The sequence below is a fragment of the Podarcis filfolensis genome (genome assembly GCF_964270895.1).
Source record: "Podarcis filfolensis genome assembly, chromosome: 7".
In the NCBI taxonomy this organism is placed as follows: Eukaryota; Metazoa; Chordata; class Lepidosauria; order Squamata; family Lacertidae; genus Podarcis; species Podarcis filfolensis.
In genome coordinates, this window is record NC_139603.1 from 69718341 (window position 1) to 69738765 (window position 20425).

General features: G+C 39.6%; 2 protein-coding genes and 1 long non-coding RNA gene across 38 annotated transcripts in view; all 3 read left to right on the forward strand.

The window, feature by feature from the left end:
- Window positions 1-14662, forward strand: part of RIMS2 (regulating synaptic membrane exocytosis 2) — a 338908-nt gene extending 324246 nt beyond the window's left edge. For all 30 annotated transcript variants that reach the window (XM_083621717.1, XM_083621718.1, XM_083621705.1 and 27 more), the window contains 5 exons: window positions 5763-5904; window positions 7538-7650; window positions 7770-7871; window positions 10217-10356; window positions 11499-14662. In XM_083621717.1, the coding sequence (XP_083477843.1) occupies window positions 5763-5904; window positions 7538-7650; window positions 7770-7871; window positions 10217-10356; window positions 11499-11717 (716 nt within the window). In that variant the 3' untranslated portion in view covers window positions 11718-14662. The remainder of the gene's footprint in view (window positions 1-5762; window positions 5905-7537; window positions 7651-7769; window positions 7872-10216; window positions 10357-11498) is intronic.
- Window positions 7878-8777, forward strand: LOC310766021. Its single transcript, XR_014549926.1, has 2 exons — window positions 7878-8157; window positions 8546-8777. It is a non-coding gene; the product is annotated as an uncharacterized lncRNA (long non-coding RNA).
- Window positions 14663-16716: 2054 nt separating the features above from the next.
- DCSTAMP (dendrocyte expressed seven transmembrane protein) overlaps window positions 16717-20425 on the forward strand; it is a 45373-nt gene continuing 41664 nt past the window's right edge. For 3 of the 7 annotated variants that reach the window (XR_014549923.1, XM_083621741.1, XM_083621740.1), the window contains exon 1: window positions 16718-16893. The gene's annotated coding sequence lies outside the window, so the exon portion shown is untranslated. Of the gene's footprint in view, window positions 16894-16951; window positions 17147-20425 lie in introns of those variants that run through there. The other 4 variants (XR_014549924.1, XM_083621743.1, XM_083621742.1 and 1 more) reach the window with 2 other exon arrangements.

Here is a 20425-nt window from a genome sequence, read left to right on the forward strand (position 1 = left end):
ACCATTTTATTTTTCACAATATGTAGAGCTATCCTGAGTTACATATGCCATAGACAGAACGACTACTTCAACTGTGATAATTGCTTTTGAAATTCTTTCTTCCTGATTTTTCTTCTTTTATCTTTACAGTTTTTTGCATCAGAGCAAAAACTAAAAAGGATTATCCCTCTCATTCATTTGCCCATTTCCCAACAGATGTTATCTCTTGCAACTGCTCAACCCCCCCCCCCCCCGTCACAAGGTGCTTTTTCAGCACCTTTCAGGCCAACTTTGCGTTACTTTTCAAATTGCTGATTCAAATTGCAAGTATCTAAGTGGGTTTTAGTGCTTGCTGCTCCATAATCTGCCTGTATCTAGTTCAGTACTTTCGTGCACGTTACTATATCTGGATGTTTTTACCCTTTTCTCTCATTTACTGAAATGGACTTCAAATGCTGATGAACTGAAGTGCCAAGAAGATCTTTATCTAACATTAGAACACACACACACACACACACACACACACACACACACAGACGTGTCCTATATGGATACTTTATTTTCAGCCAAAATAATACAGTATAGACATGCTGGTTTTTAAACAAGGATTTAAAATCTGAAGTCCTTTAGCACATAGTTGATGTGTGAGAAATAGAAGCTAAGTTTGGACAGCAGGTGAGAACATCCTGGCATTTCTCAAGAGCCATCTGTAAAAATAGGCCTTAAAATGGGGTCAGCTGTGTACAATCTGTGTTCCATACAGCCATCTCCTCTGAGGTCAAAATTTATCATATTAAATTTTAACAAAGGCTACCAAACTATTTTAGTATATTTAGTACATTGTTTTTAAAATGTCTCACACATTTGTCAATGTTTGCCTACACAGTAGGGGGTTTGAACATATAAACAGATTGTAAACCTGCATGGGATGGTACTATGCATAGCTTCCATATGTATAGGCTGTGCCTAGCTGCACCAGTCCACACACACACACACACACACACACACACACACTTTTCAGGTTTATACATATCACTAATTTCACAATCATTTTAACATTTCAAAACTTGACTTCCTTCCCCCTCTTTCTGCTGTTCGTTAAATTTATTTTTAATATCTTCTGCATATCCACATAAGTTTGCTCATTTATTCATCTACTTTCAATATATACTCCTATGAAACTGCAGGTTATTACAATAATGCTACCAATGTTCTTATCTGTTTACAATTTATCTGCAAATATTCAATAAGCCATTTCCATTATTTTATTAAAAAGTTTGCTATCTTGATTTCTTATTCTTCCGGTAAGTTTAGCCATTTCTGCGTATTCCATAAGTTTTTGTATCCATTCTTCCTTTGCTGGGTCTTCTGCTTATTTCCATTTTGCGGCGAGTAACATTCTTGCCTCTGTAGTAGCATAAATGAATAAGCTTCTGTACAGTTTGGGTAGTTCTGTCCCTATAATTCCCAAAAGAAAAGCTGGATGTGTTTTTTTACAAACATTATTTTAAACATCCTTTTCAATTCATTATATATCATTTCCCAGTAAGCTTTAACCTTACTACAAGACCACCATATATGATAAAAAGAACCTTCTTTCTCTTTACATTTCCAACACTTATTTGATTTAGATTTAGACATTTTTGCCAGTTTACTCGGTGTTAGATACCATTGATATATCATTTTCATATAATTTTCTCTTAGACCATAACATGCTGTAAATTTTATATCCCTATTTCACAATCGTTCCCATTCTTCCATGTCTATATTATGACTGATATCTATTGCCCAATGTATCATTGAGGATTTTACTTGCTCATTCTTTGTCTCCTGTTCCAGTAATATTTTATACATTTTAGACAGCACTTTCACATCACATTCCAACAGGTCTCTCTCCAGTTGTGATATTTTCTCTCAAACCCTTGTATCCTATCTTTCTTAAATACTTCATTCAAATGATGATATTGTATCCATGTTGTTAATTTCCCTGATAATTCCTTAAATTCTTTTAATTTATACTCTCCTCTCTCTTGTTTTAATCAATTTCTGTAAGTTTTCCACCCTTACAGTAAGGTTGGAAGGGTAGCTGCACCAATTCAGATATGAAGATGCAGTTCAGTGAGACATATTTGCATGCAGATGGCCATTCACAAGCACATACAGCTATTGAAATCCTACCCATTTTCTATCTATGTCTCAATCCATATAGGAATTCGAAACTCCAGGTGCTAGTAATAGATGCCCCTGGATTAGGGCCACTTTGTGTCACAATCAATATTCGTAGCTAATACATGGTGTCCTTCAAAATGAAAACAAAAAAGCTACATAACTTTCAGAACCCAATTTTTTTTAACAAAATAATGGAGCCCTGTGATATTCAGCATTCACACTTTATGGAAATGTTTTCTGCCCGTGGGACTACAGAATTGCTACTGAAATTAATGCACAAGCAGCATAAAACAGGAGAATAATGATACAGCAGTAGTTATTTATTTAGAGTTGCTTAATATTTACCAGCCGTTGTTAATTAACTCCTAGGTGGGGTTTTTTGGGGGGGATGTGTGATAATGCTTGACAACATCTGCATCCCTAACCTTCCTTTGGAATGAATATAAATTAAATGTACTTGCATGTTTACTCCAAAGCATGACAGCTTGTATTATAATAATGATTAAATCATGTGAAGATGACCTTAAATAATTTTGCATATCAAATCTAAAGCAGTTGTTTGTGGTGAATACTATTCCATATGAGACCTCCTTATGTATGTAGCTTTAGTTCCAAATTGGAACAAGGTTGTTTAGAGCTACCCATTGATCCCCTGGAAGAATAGCATGCAGTTGAATCACATACATGCCTACTTAGAAGTAAGCCTAATTTTGCTTAGTGGAACTTACTCTGAAGTATGTGTGTACAGATGTGCAGCCTTGATCTGTTCCTGCTGCAAGTGTCGCATTAAGAGTTGACTCTCACAACTGACCTGCATGAGGCTAGCAGGGGTTTTTTCTGCCCAGTTTTATACTATGATTACAGGTCAGCTGAAGTATTTATACTTTTCTCTGGCCTTTGTGCAGACATACATACAGCAGTGTTCTGAGACATCATGTGAAGAACCCAACCCGAAACCCCAGAGCACATATGCTCTAGGCAGGGGCGAGGAACCATCACCCTCAGCCAGCATGGCAAATGATCAGAGATTATGCGACTTGCAGTCCAACAACATCTGGAGGCCATGAGTTCCCCGTCCCCAGTGCCAGTCCCAGGCTCTTTTGCATCCACGTCAAGGCTATCTACTTGAATCCTTCCCCGCCCCCCAAATGCTAATTTTGATTTAAAAAAGAAGTCTTGTAGAAAAAAATTGGAAAGCACAAAACTTGAAACCGCTAATTTAATTGCAATAATAAGTAATACAACAGTCTCTGATTATCTTTCTCAAATACAAAGAAAATCATTTAGCACACAAATCATTTTGTGCATTGTTATGTAAAAAACGTAAGTCTCTTAAAAGTTTCGATATCAGGCGCATCAAAATCTCACATTGCCTGCCTTTTCATTTGCAGATTTTGTCACCGATTCTGTCAGGGCCAGTGCTGATGCTTGGGCATGTTCAATTCTTATAGTTGCCAAGCCAACTAATCTCTTTTGCAACATTGTTGAGTACAGGCAGCAGCAACCATTTTGTGCACGTCCAGTTGATGTGCGACCGCCAACGTGCGGTCCTTTTGGATCCCAAAGAGGGCAGAGCAGACTTATGTGCACTGCACACGGGAGCCAGGCATGAAACCCCTGCACAAAATGGTCACCGCCTGTATATGTAAGCTATCACACACCACTTGCCACTGATACTGGAAGTGTGAGGAGGATCCTTAGAGCAACAGAAACATCAGGCACATTATCCAGGAGTTTTTGCTTGTAGTATGAAGAGAAATACTCCTTGTGGTGGCATAGACTTTGGAAGTCTTTGAACTATTGCTGTAAGTTCACAGCACAGATGTTCAGCGCCAGTATCTTTGTTTCTATTATGCAGCAATGGTTTTTCCAAATTCTTGCAGGCCTTATATGCATCTTCAGGAGTAGGAAGTAGAAGGCCAAATATATTATATTTATATTGGAATTATATTGTTGTAGCTGCTGGAATCTCTCTTCAACAGGTTGTATGGCCACGTCTAAGACCAGGGCTGCCAACTTGAACAACACATAAGCCCTGTCCCACATAATCAATCACATGACACGGTGCATGCACACTATTTGAATGGCAATGCCCATCAACTGGGGGCTGGCCCACTCAAATATTTTATTTGGGGTGCCGAAGGGACCTCGGTCCCTAAGAGTTGGTTCCTATGTCTAAGACAGCATAGTAGAAACCTACTTTGAATTTCTGCTTTGGATCTTATGGGCCTCATAAGGGTCATTGGAAGGATAAATTGCAGTGGAAGAGAAACATGAACACATAACTGGTTTGAAACTTAGCACTTTTGTAGACCTCATCAGGCAGATCTTGTATACCAAGTTGCTTGCAGATCAGGTGTGCCAAGTTCTTGAAGTTGTTGTTGGTTGACTCCAAATAGCTACTTGCATGAGTAGAAGAAGGCATTTCCATTCACACAAAAGGGGGTCCTGTTTCTTCATCAATTGATCTCCAGCTACAGTCATGGCACATTTCATATCATTCTCTGTTCCTCATAGTGGCAGAAGGGGACACGAGGCAAGAAAGCTCAATATCATGGTTTGAATGTCATTTATTGTCCCTACAGTAAAGCCCACTGGCATTTTTCTGTTATTTTAGGATTTATCATTATTATTATTATTATTACTGAGTCAATAACATTGTGCTTGCTGTACTGTAAGGTAGCCTCTGCCAACCAGGTGCAGGTGTCTTCTAGGTGCAGGTGCAGCTGTGTGGCTGATGCTCATGGGAGTTGTAGTCCAGAACATCTGGAGGTCACCAGGTTGACAGAGGTTGCACAGAATTTACAGCATATGAACATAATAGGCTGAAACCAAGCAGACACTGTTACTGTTCCACCCACTGCCAGCTTTAGCCCTCAACAGATTACCCCAAGGGTGTTCAGTGCTCAACAGAAAAAGCTTCCCCATACCTGCTATATGGAATATATTTAAAACATTCTTCACCATACTAAGACAATAATGATGAAACAAATTGACTGTAAAGTCTTTTGAGCTTTGGTCATGCTGATTTTAGAAGACATGGAGGAGAAAGCATACAAATACAAATGAATTCAAGTAACAACTGACATGTTTACATACACATCCTACTTCAATTTTTTTGGGAGGGTTAGCTTCAAATGCTTAGTTAAGATTTGAGCTCAATGGGTCTGTCTTCTTAGTATACATGTACAAAACTGAGCTGTGCATTGGTTAAATAGAAGTAAAATACAATGGTTATTATAATGGCTGCCATGATAATTTTTGGTTTTGACAATGCTGTTTTGGTGCAATTTTTGGAGGGAAATGGTCGCTAAGCGAAGTTATTTTCATGCATACAGTATACATCTGGTTAACTGTAGGAGTTTGATATGTTTCAAGATCAGCCTTTCATGTTCCCTCTCATTGTTCCCATAAAAAGCATTTAAGTTATAGAACCACTATGTTTTAAGCATTTGTGATGTAATTCAGTTGCACAAGGGTGCAACTATAATTTTTAAAAATATGATTTCCCAAAAAAAAGATGCTGACACATTAGGGATTATGTAGTTCTCTTCCAGGTATTCTGTTTCTTGTAGAGATGCGATACCACTAAGCATTTCATTATATTTCTTTAGAAGCAGGTGGCAAAAAGTTAAAGAGCACAGTCCAGAGAAGCACAGAAACTGGGTTGGCTGTGGAGATGAGAAACTGGATGACACGTCAAGCCAGCCGGGAATCCACAGACGGCAGCATGAACAGTTACAGCTCAGAGGGGAAGTAAGTCCGAGACGTTTGTTATAAAGTTCCGATCTTTGGAAAGAAACCAAGCGTCACTGATTCCTTTTTCTACTGCAGATTGTTTGTCATGCTGGGCAATCCCCAATTTGTGCAGGGGTTGCATTTCTGCCCCCCCCCCCCCACGTCAGCGGAGAATGTGTAAGCCCTCCCCGTTACACACACACACCCCACACACCCTTTTCCGGTCATTTCCAGGTTGCAGTGATGTGCATGATCACATGTGCATTGAACAAGTGTAAAATGGCCGTTGCTTGTAGTGTGCCCTCCTCTCTTATAGGGGAATGCACGTAAAGGAAGGACATAGTCAATATATGCCTGTGGTGTGTTTGTATCAAGGGGAGGGAGCCTCTGGGCCTCCAGATGTTGTTGAACTCCGTTGGCCCTGACCAGCAAGAGCAGTGGTCAGAGATGCTGGGAGCTGTGGTATAGCAATATATGGAGAATCACAGGCTCCCTACTTCTAGTTCATATGAAGAACAAAATAAGTAAATTGGAGGCAAGAGTTATACAGATTCTGTGGGAGTACCTTGAGGGTTTTTCATGTTTTAGGAGTAAGTGGTGATATTTGCTGAGTTTGGACATCACAAATGCAGTAGCTCATATTATACATATGCCCATAACGGTTGGTTTAGTTATGTAACAAAATTTGCATAGCACTTGAACTTCCAGAATCATGTCAACTTTTCAGAACCAAAGCTAGAAACATTTGGCTTTACGTCAGACAGGCTAGTCAAAGAATGCAGTCAAAGAATGGATGCCTAAGAAGTATAAAAGGTCATTTTTCTGCCATAAACAAAATTGCATTTGGATTAGAAAATTAATTATTATTGGTAGTTACAGTCTGGAATCCGGGTTGCCCCTGGCTGAAAATCGGTATACCTCTAAGCGGTTTACAAAGATTTAAATGAATATAGAATAAAACGTTAAACTTATTGATTTTTTAAAAAGTAAAAAATGGTATTTAAAATATTCAAAAGATGATTAAAATCAACAGCAGCTAAAAAGATATAAATCCTGTTAACTTCCACAAGTCTGTATAAGGGCTGGCCCAAATACAACATTTTCACAGGTGCTGAAAATAGAGTGAAGGCAAGTGCCTGATGTTAGCAGGCAGGGAGTGTGGGTGCTGCTTGCTAAATTATCAGTTTCTTAAAATTATGGGATGGGTATTGTGTCACACCTGTAACAGTGCCAGTTCCACAGCTTGAAGCAGGCAAGTGGGCATAAATGGGGCAAGGTGATCCTGTGAGTAAACTAGTCCCAAGCTTAAGGGCTTTATATACTAATAGTGACACTTTGATCTTGCCCCAATAGCAAATAGGCAACCAGTGCAGATCTCTGAGTAGAGGTGTTAAATGCTGACAGGGCCTCACTCCTGTCAGTAACCGAGCCGCAGCATTCTGCAATAACTACAGACAAGGGAAACTCCACATAAAGTGCACTGCAGTAATCCACTCTTGATATCACCAGTGCCTAAACTTAGTATTGTTTGTTGATGCATATACGTAAGTGGATACCCTGTTGTAGGCCAGGTTCATAATACAGTATGCATAGCTTTGTTTTTATTATTTAGAAACTTGTTATTTAAAAAAAATGGTTGTTTTCCCATTAGTTTGATTTTTCCTGGTGTGCGATTGGCTGCGGACAGCCAGTTCAGTGACTTTCTGGATGGACTTGGCCCTGCACAGCTTGTTGGTCGCCAAACACTGGCAACACCGGCAATGGGTAAGAAATTAATTTTGTTTATATGGCTGCAATTGGTGGGAAAAGATGGTTTCCCATTAATTACCTTACTTTTGTGCAACCTTAATTTGCAATACATGGGTTTTTCTTTTCCTCCTTAGGCGATATCCAGGTTGGAATGATGGACAAAAAGGGACAGTTGGAGGTGGAAATAATACGAGCCCGAGGCCTTGTTGTAAAACCAGGTTCAAAGACACTGCCAGGTGAGAGAAATACACCTGAACCCCAAGCACATGGCAGCACATGAACATTCTGGTTCAGAAACTATTTTAACCACAATAGCCAAAGGCTTGTCTCATAGGCCACCTCTATACAACTATTTTTAAAAAGTAGACTAATTGAACCTTCCAACTTCTCTGATATATCAATTTCATATATTAAATGTAGAAGTGTTTTAACTATGTAGCTTCGACCCACGTAATCAATGGGCAAATGTGTGGCAGTTCTTACTATTATGGACCAGGATGATTTCCTATGAGACCAGCTGAGGTTCAAAGATTCCGCATCAGAGCAACATCTGAGGACTGGACAGATTAACAGGGAAAATTAGGTATTTTCAAGACCAAAAGTTCATCGAGGACTGGGGGAAATTTGTTGAATATCTGAAAAAAACATGTGATGTGCAAACAACACTGGTGGGATTTCAAGAAGCACTGTGAAAGCAGAGATATATTGTTAAAAACAAATAGGAGTGGGAGGGAAGTTTAATGGCAATATAAACAGAGGAATGCGTAAACTGAGAAGTAATTATGGATGATTGTCAGAGAAGTCGAAGGAAGTCTAAAAAAAAAAATCAAATTTGTGAAAATTTGACAGAACTGTATATTTGTATTGGAAAATAATAAAAATTATTTATAAAAAAAAGAGACCAGCTGAGGTTCAAAGATTCCGCATCAGAGCAACATCTGAGGACTGGAGGAAGATTTCTAACAGCCTTGCTCTCTCGATTTGGTGGTAGATGGAACAGCAGCTGCCCAGTGTGAGGAACTTAGCCTTGTAGCTTTGGCAGCTGTTTCAGCTGTAGAGTGATGCTGAAACATTTGAGGACTGAGAGGAAACAAATACATGTTTGCCGCTGCTGCTCCCCCCACCCCCCAGTAACTCATAACTACTTTATTGCATTTTAAATACATTGTAGACTACCTCAAGAACCTCAGGTAGTAGACAGGGTCTAAATAACTCCAAATAAAGATACTCTTAGACTGATAACCCCTTAGGCATACAAAAAGTAGACCCACCGAAATCAGTGGGCATAAGTCTATTCTGAGTGACAAATGTTGGGTTAGTGCTATTCCACTGATGTTCCACTTGCAGGCTTTCCTTCTGGTTGTCCTGTCTGAGAACAGGATGCTGGAGTAGACCTTTGGCCTGATTCAGCAAGGCTGCTGTTAAAGTTCTTACGTTCCCCTATAGGGAAAGGGCTGTAGATCAGTGGTAGAGCATCTGCTTTGCATGCAGAAGGTCCTAGGTTCAATCCCACACATCTCAAAGTAGGGCTGAGAGTCATTCCTACCTGAAACCTTGGAGTACCACTACCAGCCAGTATATGTTCCCAGGCATCTAGAATTTCATTACAGTTGTAACTTGGATCCCAAACGCCTTGGTACTCAGACGTTTTGGCTCCCAAACGCCGCAAACCGGAAGTGAGTGTTCCAGTTTGTGAACGTTCTTTGGAACCCAAACATCCGACAGGGCTTCTGCGGCATCCGATTGGCTGCAGGAGCTTCCTGCAGCCAATCAGAAGCCACGCTTTGGTTTCCGAACATTTTGGAAGTCGAACAGACTTCCGGAATGGATTCTGTTCAAATTCCGAGGTACGACTGTAACTGCATTTCTTAATACTGAAAATCACAACAAACTTGCCCTCTTTCCTTTATTCTGCCATGAAGCAATACAGTGGTACCTCGGGTTAAGAAGTTAATTCGTTCTGGAAGTCCGTTCTTAACCTGAAACTGTTCTTAACCTGAAGCACCACTTTAGCTAATGGGGCCTCCCGCTGCGGCCACGCGATTTCTATTCTCATCCTGAAGCAAAGTTCTTAACCTGAGGTACTATTTCTGGGTTAGCGGAGTCTGTAACCTGAAGCGTCTGTTACCTGAAATGTCTGTAACCCGAGGTATCACTGTAGCGCCATTAATTCTTGAAAATCAGAATTGTCAGTCATGCCAGGATGAATTTGTAAACAATAATAATTGACTGTTTTATGTTTTATTATTACAGTTGTATTACTATTTTCTCAGTTAAATGAATAATTATTGAGGCTGTTTACTATATAGTGTATAGAAAACTTTTCAGTAAAGACTGCAAAATATAATAAACAAACAAACATACCTGATTTGCTTCATAATGGCAAGGGAGGGAGAGAACTGAAGCAGGTTGGCTATCCAGAATGCCTTGGGAATAAATGCTCATAAATGAAATGTATGAGTGTGTGTTTAATTAAAGTATTTATCAGTTAAATGTCAGGATTTTGCATAAGGTGCTAAAACTGCATAGCTAATGTGCAAAAACTGGTGACTAACAGATCTTTATATTTTTCTCCCCAAAGCACCATATGTAAAGGTGTATCTATTAGAAAATGGAGTCTGTATAGCCAAAAAGAAAACAAAGGTGGCAAGAAAAACGCTGGAACCTCTTTACCAGCAGCTGTTGTCATTTGAAGAAAGTCCCCAAGGGAAAGTTTTACAGGTAATTTGCACCCTTAGCCATGCATATCTAAAACCCTTCCATTCTAGCATCATTAACTGAAATGCCTAAGTCTGACTGCTCCCTTATGCTGTTTTCTCACATAGCTGCCTCTTAAACTCTCTATTATTCTAAACTAAATATCTGCAGATTAGTATTTTCCTGCAACACTAATTTTGAATCGTATCCCATCTTACTAACACAACAAATCTTTAAGAGCAAATAGCCAGTTAATGAATAATGAATAGCAGGTGGTATCATTCTTAGTGTTTTATTTATTTCTATCAAGAAGATGCATCCAGCGTTTGATATTCCGTATAATTTGAGTGAGATGGCTTTATATTCTGTGCACTTTCTGCTGAGACAAACTGAGAGCTAAATCCAAGAAATGAATATCACTGAAAATGTTATGCTGGCAATTCTTAGGGATTCATTCCGCTCCCCTCTATAACGAAAGGAAGGTCCTGCCATTAATAAGTGGCCAAGCAGCTCCTCAATTCTTGCTTGTTTCAGTATTAGTGCCTTAGTATTCTGTGAACTTCGGTGGAAAGCAGATTTGAAGAATATCAGAAATTATGGCAAAATTTAAGTTTGATCGCAGGACAGATTAATAACACTATGCACAAGCATGGTAGCAGATACCTCATAAACCAAACACATGCTGGATTTCCAAATACATGTTCGTATCAAGCTGCTTTAAACAGTGAAGAGAGGGGTTGAAATTCTGTCAGGCTCAGCTCCAAGGTGTGTGTGTATGGGGGGGTAAATCCTTGTTTGTACAAGAAGTAGAATTAAAATGAGGCATTTGAGGCTATTCTTGCCACAAGCTGGATTCCAAAAGTCAGGGTTATCTGGAGTTTGAGAGACCTCAGTCGGAAGATTAACAAGGGAAGAGTCCCAGAATATGTGTAACAGCACTTGGATCCATGCACAGTGATTGGGAGCCCAGCCCAGGTTTTGAGATTCTTGATCCTGATTGGTCTCTCTGAGCAAGGACAACATTTTTCAGATTGCTCACCTTAGGAAATGGCAAGATTCTGAAACTTCCCATTTGTTGATTCTAGATCGTCTTGTTAATTGATGTGAAGATTCTACTTCATTTTGCCCTGCTTCTAAAACCTATGTCTTCTTTTTTAACTCAACAGATTATCGTGTGGGGAGACTATGGACGCATGGATCACAAATCCTTTATGGGAGTGGCACAGATACTTTTAGACGAACTGGAATTGTCCAATATGGTGATTGGCTGGTTCAAACTTTTCCCCCCTTCATCCCTAGTAGATCCAACTTTAGCCCCTCTTACGAGAAGGGCTTCCCAGTCGTCTCTTGAAAGTTCAACAGGACCTTCTTATGCTCGTTCATAGCAGCTGTGAAACTGTTGTCATAGCAACCAGCGTTACAAAAAAAAAAATAACAGGTCGCAAACCCTGGTAACACTGCATGCTTAATGTTGTGTCTTCGGAGCCTGTTCCTAGGGCTACAAAAGCGATCCTGTGTTCTCAGAGGAAGTTGCACACATTGTGCTCTAAAGGAAGTCCTCAGGTGAAGGAGTGGAGCTGGAAAGAACTGAATGGTTTGGAGTTCAGTGACACTCAAGTTTTAGTCCAATCTGAAGCCATGGATTAAACTCAAAGAATCAAGCTGTCTCATGCAACAAGAATCCCTTTCAATGCCACATCTATTTTCTTGCTCCCTTTTCTTTATCTGCCCCTTCTCCTCGTCCCCACCCAAGCCTGGTTATGCCACAGAAATATGGAGCTACCCAAAGAAGCTATGCCACAATCGGAAGGATGGAAGAAAAGAGCCATTAAAGGAACGCCAGCTGTCATAGCAGTTCTTTGCAGCAGAGGAACCTTGCCTTATCAGAAAGGTTGAAGTCTTATAGTGGCAGGCTTCGTAACCCCAGCTACTGCTGGAGTCAACTCCAGTGTGTGGACTCTGAAAAATAAAATTCTGTGGCTATACTGTACTGTATGAAATTAAAGAAACTTTTTTGCATGGACACAGATTATGCTGAACACTTAAATTATTTTCTTGGGGCTGCAACTTGCAAAAAAAAAAAAGAATAAATCAGCCATTTTCAACAATTTATATTATTTTTAAAAATAAATTTCACTAGTGCATGGTTTTAAAAGGGAGAGAATGCAACAGGGTGGTAAGACACACCAAGTTTATCATTCTTTAAACCAATCATGGTCTGTGTTTTGGCAGACATAAATGAAAAATAAATAATTTCTAGCAAATATTTAAAATTACGTTTATGTGACAAGAAATAAGTGTAATATATTAAATTTATTTAAATGTAAAAGGTACAAGCCTTGTAAAGTTCAACGATATGTGCAAATTGTATACTTCTTTTCCCCTTCTTGTCTACACCTCCCTCCTTTTGCTCTCTCATTCCCTTCCTACCTCCCAGGATGATCATTATACTCTGAAACCGCTACTTTTTGACTTAACTACTCTCATGCCCCATATTTGGTTCAGGGTTGCAGATGATTCTGCATTTCTGAAATCTTTGAGAGGAAAAGAATATTGTTTAAGAACTTTTTTCAAGCATGTTGAAAAGAATTTTGCAACATGGCTTGGGGAGTACATTACAATAATTCAGCATGTATTTGATAAAAAATTTGAACTTTTTGCAGTTTATTGTACAGTGCATGGAAACTTATTTTCTTTTTTTGTCACCTTCAAATTAAATTCTACAGCAAAATACTGGAATCATGTGGCCATTTGTAAAATGTCTTCAATAAATTTGTTTTCAGCACCAGCATCATTCATTCAAAGGTTGAACTATCATTTCTGAATGGTCTTAAAGAAATACAAGATGTTAGTCTTGCTAAATATCAGCATCTTATAATTTGCACTGAGCCAAACAAATTATTACCCATTTAGGGTCACAATAAATAGCAAATAAGCTGTTCTGTTCAGTTTTTATAAACTATGTGATGGCAAATCAGTGAATATCAGCCTGACATTAAAAGTCACAATTCAAACTGCAACCCTGCATCTGTCTTTCAATTAGTGGTATTTACATGCCCTAAGTGATGGCAGGATTTCACCTGCTGATTTTTAAACGCCTTAAATAAAGTACATGCAATTTACTAATTTTTTGACACCATCACCAAGAGCCTAAATGCAGATACCACAGGTATTTGAAGAAACATACACATCTGTCTCCTATGTATCAGATAATTTAGTACCACTGGAAGGAGGGGTGGAAAGGCGAGGGTATTCTAAGACCTGATCTCTTATTATTTCCTGATGAAAGGGAATGTAACTTGTTAATGTTCAAGTCCATCCTTTTCTCTGTGTCTTTAGATGCCTTTAATACATACCTATTGTTTAATGTCTAAGTGTTGCAATAATATTTGAATATACACTGTTTAAATTAAGGCCATGCACACAAGTACTCTGATTTTGTATGAAAAATCTGTAGTGTTATCCCAAAATGTACATGCATCACAGGATGGCAAAAGTCAAGAAATAGGTGTCCCTTCTAAGGCCTTTTCTTTTATATGGTACAATTTGACATAAATCAAAATTATGAGCACGGTCCATCAAGTACATTCACAAACCATGCGCAAGCACCATGGACATGGATGCTAAAATGCCTGGTGATTTGCACACATGCAGCTATTTAGAATTCCCTCCGTATACCAGTGGGGAAAAACTCTGGTGTGGAGATGCTTCTCTTCTGAAATGAAGGGAGAAGCACTTGCTGATGGGATTTCCATGCATCCACAAGAAATTACTAGAGTGGAACGACTGCTCCCCCGCCAAACTTACATGTATTAAGTTAAAGAAGATTGGTAAAATTTTGGTGATTAAATTATTTCATTCACCTGTATATGGCAACCCATGAATGCTAAAGACATACCTTTGCATTATCCTTTAGGAGTAAAACCATTTTTTAAGACGTATGACTCTCTTCCTGATACTGTGACATGCAGTCAATGCATTCTTTTATGCATATTCCTATTATTAAATTATTTCTATTTGAGACAAGAAGGACATGACCGTATGGAAAGTCTGTACATACCTGGTCATTATGCAGTATTTATTTTAAAAGTTGATTGTATTTTTTTAAGATATTCACATGTCTGCAACTCTACTTATAATTTAGTCATGTAAATAGCACTCTTCCAGTGACCACAGCTGTCTTGTACATAGTCTGTTTTAAAAGTAAAGGGAATTGACATTGGGGGAGAAAAGGGCAGATTAGGCCTGTTAATGAACACCAACTAATGTAAATCAAATTCATTCTGGTGATGGTATTTAACACTTTAAATAAAACATTTTCTTTACAGAATTTGTAAGTGATTCTTTTTCTCATCTCCCCCACCCTGCAAAAAAAAAAAGGCGTTCATGATCTTGGAAAGCTAAAGAACAATGACTTGAAATTTTGCAGGAACATTTCCTGTGCAAGACCCATTGAAGTGGGTGGGAGCACTGATGACACCATTCTCATTTTGTGGAGCTTGTGAAGTCAATTCTTTGGTATCTGTACCTTTTCAAAGGTTGCTGTAAAGCAGTGTTTCCCAAACTTGGGTTTTGAGCTGTTTTTGGACCACGGTTCCCATCATCTCTGACCACTGGTCCCACTAGCTAGGTGTGATGGGAGTTGTAGTCCAACAACAGCTGGCGCCCCAAGTTTCAAAAATACTGCTCTAAAGTCTTGAAATATCAGCATGTGTCATTCATGAGATGGTGATTCTGCAGTTGCGTGGCAGTTTCTTTAAAGTGCAGACATAACTGCAGAGCATTGGTCTTGGAACTAATGACAGTGATGTGGAAGGCTCATTAAATAAACTCACAAATTATTTCTAATATGTACAGCTTAATAAAGCTCTAAGCCTTAATAAGCATATTTGTGCAATAATTGGGATAACTAAACAGCATGCACAGAGACCCAAAGAACAAACTTGGAGCTGATTAAAAACTTCCATGGCTGTCAAATCAGCTAAAGCCTTACTGTTCTGTGTATAAATTTACACAATGTGATGGAAGAGAATGCAGCATGTGACTAGAAGCAGCATGCATAATACAGCCTACCTAGAGTCATGGCAGTGTGGGTTTAGTTGTAAGTGTTTTAAGAACATGTTTAGTGACCTTGTTTTGCTTCTATGCGAGCAGCAACCTTCCTATTGTTATTCAATCAGATACAGAAGGCTGGGAGCTAAATAGTATCTTACTGTTTCATGCATAAATGAACACCCTTCTAGAGCAACACATTTGTGTGTTGATCAGGCAGTTACTGCTATCCCCATCTCAGCAGTATTCCTAGATGAATTCTTATGTCATACTGCTACATATGCTGCTTAGGCATCTATAGGCTAGATCAGCAAGCATTTTGCTACTGAATATTTTTGAAACACTGATCTTGTATGGAATTGCTGGTCATAACAACAACAACAACAGCGATTCAAATCAGATGGTGACTGTTGAAATACATATTCTAGCGGGCATTTAGCTGAATTCTGATTTTATTATTTTAACTGATTATTACTTTCATCGTATTGAGTTTTTCACGGTAGAAACAAACACAATACAATAATAACAGTACTAGGACAGTTAAAAGTTAATAGCTGCTAGAAGGCCCATCTGCCTATTTCCAAAGGCAGCACAGGAGGGAACAGAAGGAACCTGAACTGGTTTAGGTGTTACTGGTGTGATGGCTAACTGTTGTTTGAGTTTCTTGGCCTGCATTGAAATAGATCCATCCTAGTCCCTGCCACTGACAGGCCCAGCAGACATGCCCTCCTGCCATCCACGCATTTGGAGCACATCAGAGAGGGCTTTGGGGACACCGAGGTGTACATACCCAGAGCTGCAGGCAAGGAGGGTCCCTGGCCCATTCTGGGGAGCAGGGGAGCTCTGCACCCATACATCAGGACATGGGTGTGGAGAACCCTCTCACCCCAGCCAAATGCTCGGGCAGTGGGAGTTGTGGCCGCTATGCAGATTGCCAGTGTAGTGGAGCTAGTCCACATGGCAAGTCCCCTCACGCATTCCTTCAATGAGTTAGGGGAGCTGCACCTTAACTGTGGTGTTCAGGTAACAAATATGCAATGACAACGACAACCTTTTTATTTACGGCTCTCTGGTACATCGCAAGCCAATGTGCTGGTCAATTAGGACAGCAATTGTTTGATTTTGCATTCATTTCCTTTTTGTTGGATAACACTGCAGTAGAGTGAACTTGGCTAACTGTGCAGTAAGTGATTCTGCTGCCATTTAATTCATGAAAACAAGTAGAATTCTGCAGCTGCCGCCAACAGCTGAAATTACAAACCGGGGGGGGGGGGACAAACTCCCCCAATAACAGGAATCGGCAGAGGCAGCTCTGACACAGCCTCGTGAAGCCTGTTCTTCCAACCTACTTCTGCTGCGTCATTTGTCAATTTGTCATGCCCAGATGTCAATGAGTCACAGCTAGTAGCTTCAACTGACCTATTTTTGCCTTTGTCACGCCGCAGGATCCATATGAACGACGCGAGAGGGTTCAATGCCGTTCTGTGATCGTCATTGCTAAGGATAAATGTGAGTATACCTTTAAGGGCACCTCCCATAGGTCGTTTAGGAAGTTAGGCCCAAGCAGCAGGCAGGCCTAGAAGCAGAGGCAGAAGGCAGCTAAGAGAGAGAAGGCCTGCTATAAGCAGTTCTGTAATAAAACCATTTCTCGTTCAACTCCTCTGACCTGCTCAACATTAAACAGAGGACATCGCAACCATAAGCTCGCCAAACATCAAGTGACTGCACCGTGTGACTGTGGGTGACAAAAATGTATCGTGTGGTAAGACTACTGAATGTATAGATCCATCCAAAGAGAAGCCGACTTCAAATACAATAAAATTAGTTCTAATTTAATAGGGAGACTGAGGGGACTGACCTAAGGAATTGACCTTGAGTGGATTCCCCCAACTACCTTGACCTCACCAGAAGTCATGGGCTGCAGAAAGCTTTCTGTGGAAAGTTGTTGGGGGCCGCATTCAAGTAGTGGGGGTGCCCAGATCCAAAAGTGATTGGTTGCTTTTGAATTGTGATTGTACTTTATATTTTGCTGGCTTTTAGTTTGAACAGTTCTGAGGACATATTTAACAGGGGGATGTAGAAATGTCTCTACAGTGGTACCTCGGGTTACAGACGCTTCTGGTTACAGACTCTGCTAACCCAGAAATAGTACCTCGGGTTAAGAACTTTACCTCAGGATGAGAACAGAAATTGCGCGGCAGCAGCAGGAGGCCCCATTAGCTAAAGTGGTACCTCAGGTTAAGAATAGTTTCAGGTTAAGAATGGACCTCCGAAACGAATTAAGTTCTTCACCTGAGGTACCACTGTATAAGTAAATGTGGGTGTGGTCAGGCCCTCATACAGCCATGCACCCTTAAAACAATCACACAATCTCTCTCACTAAGGCAAACCCAGAGAGCTATTTCCCACTGAAACAGGCATGCCCCAGTTTCACCTTCCCTTTACCCCTGACCTTTTTTTTTTTTTTTGTAAAATAAAAGCAAAGGGTTTTGAAAAACCTCACCAAGCCCCAGCAGAGGAATGCAAATGCAGCCAATGCATATGTGAATTTCAAGTCCTGCTTTACATCTATTCAAAGCCTCAAACCTCAAAATGCAGTTGAATCCTGAAAAACGGCATGCCCCCGTATTTGCAAAACTCATGGATGACTTTGGGCATATTGGCAAGAAACACAAATCTACTTCCACTCCCCATGTTATTGCAAAGAAATGAGCGGCAATTGCACACTTTGTACAACATCAAACAGCTGGTGGTCAGCAAGGGAACTAGAGTAGAACCCAGGTTTCATCCACTGTCTCTGGCTCACATACCAGGGCTTTCCCACCCCATAATATATGTGTGTTGTCTGCATCAAAGCTGGGGTTTTCAGAAGTGTGAAAAATTTGCTCTGCTGAATATCTGATTGTAAAGCAGGAAATCATTACAGCAAAATCCATGCTTCAGATGACCTCTGAAACACAAGGCCCAGCTTAGAAATGGGAATGCAGAAGCATGATTGAGATTCCTAACTGAAATTTTCATCATTCTGAACATTCAGACCAGCTCTTTCTGCAATAACATATTTTGGTTTACCAGCATATTATTTATGGGCCTCATACGTTGAGCTTATGCCTACTAACACAGCTTGACTCCAAGCAGAAAGAATGCAGCCATTAAAGAAAAATATAGCGTAAGCATGTGCTGTGGAATTAAATGCTAAGCAGGGAGGGAAGCAAAATCTTGTTTCAAGTGCCTTGCTGAAGAGGTTTCTTTCATCAGTAAATGCCGCAGAAAGGGTGCTTGCCAGGACCCTTATCTCATTTACCTGGAAGTAACGGACATTGATTCTAGTGTCAGGAATCCTGTTACAGATTATATAGCTTCATGTGGCCTGATCCTTAGAGTTTGAAGATTATGAGCCTGTGGGATGGGCCTGTCTGTCTTCTGCTTTAGGCTGTGGACCAGATTAAGAAACCAGATTCTGCAGTGTCCTGCTCAAAATTCAATAAATGCTAGAATAATTAGGTAGTGACTTAGTTCAAGTACAGTACAAGGAATGTTAATAACTTCTCTATGTGACTGTTGCGCTCATCTGATGAAGTCCTCCTAATAGTTATGGATGTAAGCTGGCATTGTCTAATTGTATACCACTTATGCCTAAATCAAAATATTGTTTTAAAAGATACATCCCACTTGTATTGAATCTTCTCCTTAAGAATCTATTTCCTCTCCTTTTTTGTTTTTGTTCTGCCCGGAGTTCTTCAGTACAATTAATTTTTATGTAAAACCTGATCATCTTTCAATTTCAGTTTTCATATTTTTGTTCTAGTGTTCTAATCAATATTGAATCAATATCGCTTATCTTAACAACCACATTCTCTTCAAATTGCTTAAATTGGTCATTAAAAGATTAAAATTATGTCACTAATCATTCCTTAATATCATTAGTTGTTAGTGTAGATACTGCCAGATCAACAAACATTTTTCTCCAAAGGCTTCCACTGGAGATTCTGTAAGATAAAGCCTGTTCTTTTGAGATATATAAACTCCAAGCTGAAAAATACTCTCCTTAATATATAGGAGACCTATATATTAAACACTGAGCTTAATATATTTAGCACATTGACTTGGTAAGAATGAAATTCTTTATCACAGCCTCAACCAGAGCCAGGGCCTTTTCAACACTGGCTCTGGCCTGGTGGAGCTTTGTCTCATGAGACCAGGGCCCTGCGGGATCTGATTTCTTTCCGCAGGGCCTGTAAGACAGAGTTGTTCCGCCTGGCCTTTGGCTTAGAATCAATTTGATTCCCTCCCCCTCTTTCTTTTTTCCTTTCTCCTCCTGTGAAGAGGCTGCATTTTAATGTTTTATTTTAATCTTGTTTTTAACTTGTAGTTTAATCAACTTGTTTTTATTATTGGTTGTTAGCCGCCCTGAACCTGGTCTTGGCTAGGGAGGGCGGGGTATAAATAAAATGTATTATTATTATTAATTATTATTATTATTATTCCATAGAGTATAATAAAGTTTAGTCTGAAGAAAGATTGGCATAGATATAATTTTGCATTCATTGTTAGCCTCTGAAAAAAATACTAAGAGGCAAATATAATCACCCCAAGTCTAGTTCTTGTTTAGCTTAAAAAAACCCAACAACTTACATGAGTGAATGAATGAATATGTAATTAAGGGAGAAAAGCAGGGGACCTGCATACAATCTAGACTAGAGGCAGAAACCAGTGGATATTCAATAGCTTTTTTTTATAAATAAACTTCCTTCATGGCATGGCAGGGGATCCAGTTTGACCCGTGAGACCATTTTCATCAAGCCACACCCACCTGCTCATCAGCTGTCACCACTGGGCTAGAAACACCCTCCCATTACTCCTGCACTTCATTAATACATTCAAGTTGACCAGCTTATCAGCACTGTGGTCCTGCAGCCTCTATACTTCTCTGTATCCCTTTCCCACAGAAGTTCTTAAGCCCTCTGTCCTGACAGCACAAAAAGACAGCAATGTGTTTTACTGAGGCTGAAAACATTTCAGGTTGAAGATTCTTGCTTGG